The sequence below is a fragment of the Scylla paramamosain genome, chromosome 45, assembly GCF_035594125.1.
Source record: "Scylla paramamosain isolate STU-SP2022 chromosome 45, ASM3559412v1, whole genome shotgun sequence".
Lineage (NCBI taxonomy): Eukaryota > Metazoa > Arthropoda > Malacostraca > Decapoda > Portunidae > Scylla > Scylla paramamosain.
This window is the reverse complement of record NC_087195.1, coordinates 352,501-357,500: the sequence shown is the minus strand read 5'-3', so window position 1 is coordinate 357,500 and position 5,000 is coordinate 352,501. Positions and strand designations below refer to the sequence as shown.

The 5,000-nt window shown below is 40.5% G+C and overlaps 1 protein-coding gene across 14 annotated transcripts in view; it reads left to right on the top strand.

The window, feature by feature from the left end:
* LOC135094464 (LIM domain-binding protein 2-like) overlaps positions 1–5,000 on the top strand; it is a 115,152-nt gene that overhangs the window by 91,420 nt on the left and 18,732 nt on the right. For all 14 annotated transcript variants that reach the window (XM_063994566.1, XM_063994561.1, XM_063994569.1 and 11 more), the window contains 2 exons: positions 1,745–1,917; positions 2,821–3,024. In XM_063994566.1, coding sequence (XP_063850636.1) covers positions 1,745–1,917; positions 2,821–3,024 — 377 coding nt within the window. The remainder of the gene's footprint in view (positions 1–1,744; positions 1,918–2,820; positions 3,025–5,000) is intronic.

Here is a 5,000-nt window from a genome sequence, read left to right as displayed (position 1 = left end):
TTACGTAGTTTGTATGCAGTGTTATGTATCTAATAATTTAATAATAAACATTTTAAAATTTAAATAAGAAAGACATAGAGAAGAAAGTGAAATTTAAAATATAATTATACATTGATAGATTATTATTATTATTATTATTATTATTATTATTATTATTGATGGGTAACTGGTTTTTTGTGTGCTTAAGGTAACGTAGATGATGATGATGATAATAGTTATAATAATCGTAATAGTAATGGTTTGTACAAAGTAAAATAATGAAAGAAGATAAAAAAAGACAGAAGCAAGGATAAAAGTGAACACAGAAAAAGAGAAAAGGATGTAAATAAAAAACGAAAAGAAAAATATGAATACAAGATATAAAAGAAGAAAGAATAAATGTAAAAGAAAGAACGAGAAAGATAGAAAAGAGAGCGAAAAAAAAGAGAATCACACAGAAATCGTCAATAGCAGGAATTCTGAAAAGAATGAAAGTAAAAAAAAAAATTAAATGAAAAATAGAAGAAAGTTCAAATAAAAAGGAAAAAAATGATAGGTTTGAGACAAAATTAATGTTGAAATTTGTAAGAGGAAAAGAAAAAGAATTAAAAGAACGTGTTTTTGAAGAAAGATTTTATAATGATAGAAATAATAGTAATAATAATAATAATAATAATAATAATAATAATAATAATAATTGATGTTTTTATTACTTAAGTGTATATTTATTTATATAGAATTATAAAGGATATTAACCAATTTATTCTCTCTCTCTCTCTCTCTCTCTCTCTCTCTCTCTCTCTCTCTCTCTCTCTCTCTCTCTCTCTCTCTCGTATTTATTCATCTATTTGTGTCTTTCCTCGTTTATTTTTCTCTATCTCTTCTTGTCATCATCTACACTCCTCCTCCTCCTCCTCCTCCTCATCCTCCTCCTCCTCCTCCTCCTCCTCCTCCTCCTCCTCCTCCTCATCCTCCTCCTCCTCCTCCTCCTCTTCGTACCCTGTCAACTATATCTCCTACTCCGCTTTCTATGTTATTGTCTCCTCCTCCTCCTCCTCCTCCTCCTCCTCCTCCTCCTCCTCCTCCTCCTCCTCCTCCTCCTCCTTCTCCTCCTCCTCCTCTTTCATCTTGTTTATCTCATCCTCTCATTCCTTCTTCTTCTTCTTCCTCGTTTCCTCCTTCTCCTCCTCTTCTTTCATCCTGTTTCCCTCCACTTTTCTCTTCCTTTCGTCACAACTTTCTCCTTTTTGTTCTTCTCTTCTTCCTCATTTCTATTTTCTTTGTTCTTTTTCTTCTTTCATGTCGTCTTTCATGTTTCTTCATTCTAACTTGTTCACCACTTCCTCCTCCTCCTCCTCCTCCTCCTCCTCCTCCTCCTCCTCCTCCTCCTCCTCCTCCTCCTCCTCCTCCTCTTCATCTTCCAATCTTTCCTTTTCTTTTTCTTCATTTTTATTCGTTTTTTCTTCTTGTTTTTCTTTTTATCTTTTCTCTATCTTTTAAACCTTCCTATTCCTTCAATGTTTCGTAATCTCCTCCTCCTCCTCCTCCTCCTCCTCCTCCTCCTCCTCCTCCTCCTCCTCCTCCTCCTCCTCCTCCTCCTCCTCCTCCTCCTCTTCACCCCCACAACCTTCCTATCCTCCCATTTACCTATCCTTCCCCTAACCTCCCCACCACTAACCTCTCCCTTCTCTTCACTTCCCCCGCATCTTCTTCCAACCATCCTCTCTCACCTCTGGCCTCTCCCCTCACCCCTTCCCCTCCCCAGCCATAGGACGGACGCTGATCCCACGTTACTTCCGGAGCATCTTCGAGGGCGGGGTGACTGAGCTGTACTACTCGTTAAAGCATCCTAAGGAGTCCTTTCACAACACCTCCATCACGCTGGACTGCGACCAGTGCACCATGGTCACCCACCACGGCAAGCCCATGTACACTAAGGTAAGGGAGAGAGAGAGAGAGAGAGAGAGAGAGAGAGAGAGAGAGAGAGAGAGAGAGAGAGGTGGGGGGAAGGGGTATGTGTTTGTCAGTTGGTTTATTTAATTGTTTATCTGTGTGTGTGTGTGTGTGTGTGAATGATCTATTAATCTTTCAGTATATCTATTTGTGTGTGTGTGTGTGTGTGTGTGTGTTTTTAGCATACGAAAGAAGGGGTGAATAAGTTTAATTGTAACAGAGAGAGAGAGAGAGAGAGAGAGAGAGAGAGAGAGAGAGAGAGAGAGAGAGAGAGAGAGAGAGAGAGAGAGAGAGAGAGAGAGAGAGAGAGAGTTGTAACCGATAATTACCTCTCTCTCTTTACACCCCTATTCCTTATCAATCCTCATTTCCTTTCTTATCTGTGCCTGTTATCTCTCTCTCTCTCTCTCTCTCTCTCTCTCTCTCTCTCTCTCTCTCTCTCTCTCTCTCTCTCTCTCTCTCTCTCTCTCTCTCTCTCTCTCTCTCTCTCTCTCTCTCGACCTCCACCCCTAAATCTTATCAGCATTATGTTGGAACTCTGGAGAGAGAGAGAGAGAGAGAGAGAGAGAGAGAGAGAGAGAGAGAGAGAGAGAGAGAGAGAGATGTGTTAACAGGTGTTTATTCTGATCAGTTTGACCCACACACCTGTCATTCACTCATACAGACACACACAGGTACACAAACAAACATACACACTTATCTTTCACTCACACACAGACAGACACATGATCAAACTTAATTACACACCTGTCACCCCCCCACACACCAATGGACACAGACAAACTCACGTACATACATACATACACATCCTTTCCTCACCCCAATTTAAAACACACCTCGACACACACCTGTTACACACCTGTCACCCACCTCCCATCACCCGGACAGGTTTGCACAGATGGCCGGCTGATCCTGGAGTTCACATTTGATGACCTAATGAGGATTAAGTCATGGCATTTCGCGGTGAGGGCCCACAGAGAACTAATCCCTCGCTCTATGGTGGCCATGCAGCAGGACCCCAACATGGTGGAGACCCTCAGCAAAAACATCACCAGACAAGGCATCACTAACCACACGCTAAACTACCTCAGGGTAAGGTTTGTTCTGGTGATGGGGTTTCTGGGGAGGAATACAGGTGTTTTAATGGGGTTTAATAAGGCTCTTTCTCGGTTTATTGAGTTTTTTTTTCCGAGAGTTTAATGAGTCTGTAAATTTAATGGGTGCGTTGGTGGGTTTAATGAGTGTTTTTTTGTTTTTTTTTTGTGTGTTTTGGGACATTTTGTAGGTTTTTAGAGTGTTTTCTAGTGTTCTTTAGTGCTCTTTTGCATTTTTTAAGGTTTGTGTGTGTTCGTACATCATTATTTAGTTACCACCAGACAAGACAAGGCATCACCAAGCATAGACAGACAGACAGACAGACAGACAGACAGACACAAGCCCCTCTAAGCACCACACACAAGCAGTAGGGAAAGCACAACAATAGATGCCGTAACTCTATCAATATCTATAGACGCCACAACAAGCTGCTTTTTGTCTTATAGTCCACCCTTGGCTCTCTCCTGGCAGTGTGTGGCAGCCTGGGCAGTTTATGAAGAGTTAAGAGTCATTTAGAGTCATTTAGGTAGTTTGTGTTTGCTAGGAGGACTGAAGATGTAGGTACTCTCTCTCTCTCTCTCTCTCTCTCTCTCTCTCTCTCTCTCTCTCTCTCTCTCTCTCTCTCTCTCTCTCTCTCTCTCTCTCTCTCTCTCTCTCTCTCTCTCTCTTATTCATTTATTCTTTTTTTCTTTTTACTGGGTTTTTTTGTTTTTAAATGACTAAAGGTTGTAAAGTTATTATTATTATTATTATTATTATTATTATTATTATTATTATTATTATTATTATTATTGTTATTGTTATTTAGCTTGTTTTCTCTCTGGCCCTTCCTTGTTTTAATTTTTTCTTAACTCTCTCTCTCTCTCTCTCTCTCTCTCTCTCTCTCTCTCTCTCTCTCTCTCTCTCTCTCTCTCTCTCTCTCTCTCTCTCTCTCTCTCTCTCTCTCTCTCTCTCTCTCTCTCTTGCTATGCACTTTTCCCCATTGGCTTTTGTCTTCAGTTCCCTCTCCTTTATGTCTCTCTCTCTCTCTCTCTCTCTCTCTCTCTCTCTCTCTCTCTCTCTCTCTCTCTCTCTCTCTCTCTCTCTCTCTCTCTCTCTCTCTCTCTCTCTCTCTCTCTCTCTCTCTCTCTCTCTCTGTCAGGGTCAATCTGTCACAAGTAACACTGGTAACACACCAACATTTGCCTTGTCTTCACAGTTATTAAGGTACATAACTAACACCACACTTGGCAAATGTCTCATAATTAACACCACTGGTTCCTTTCTATCTCTCTGCAGTCATATTCTGAAATAGTTCTGGCTTCACTACATTCAGAAGGGTCTAGTTAGTGTTACATGGGTTTATAAGGGTGTTTTATGGTTCTAGGGATAAATTAACAAGATTTATACATTATTAACAGAAGAAACACTCTTGAGAACCCAGCTAATCATCTCTGCAGCCTTTAAAATTAGTCGTGGTGAGAGAGCAAAGCGTTGATTAAGAAACCTAACCTAACCGTTCCTCCCCTCATTGCTATATGCAGACCATTCATTGAGGAGCCTAACCTAACCATCCCCTGTTGCATTGCTATATACAAACCATTGACTGAAGAACCTAACATAACCATCCCTCCCTCTTTTGTTGCATCACCATATAAAGGCCATTGATTGAAGAACATAACCTAATGGACCTTAACCTAACCTAACCTAATGGACCTTAACCTAACCTAACCTAACCTAATGGACCTTAACCTAACCTAACCTAACCTAATGGACCTTAACCTAACCTAACATAACCTAATGGACCTTAACCTAACCTAACCTAATGGACCTTAACCTAACCTAACCTAATGGACCTTAACCTAACCTAAGCTAACCTAATGGACCTTAACCTAACCTAACCTAACCTAATGGACCTTAACCTAACCTAACCTAACCTAACCTAATGGACCTTAACCTAACCTAACCTAACCTAATGGACCTTAACCTAACCT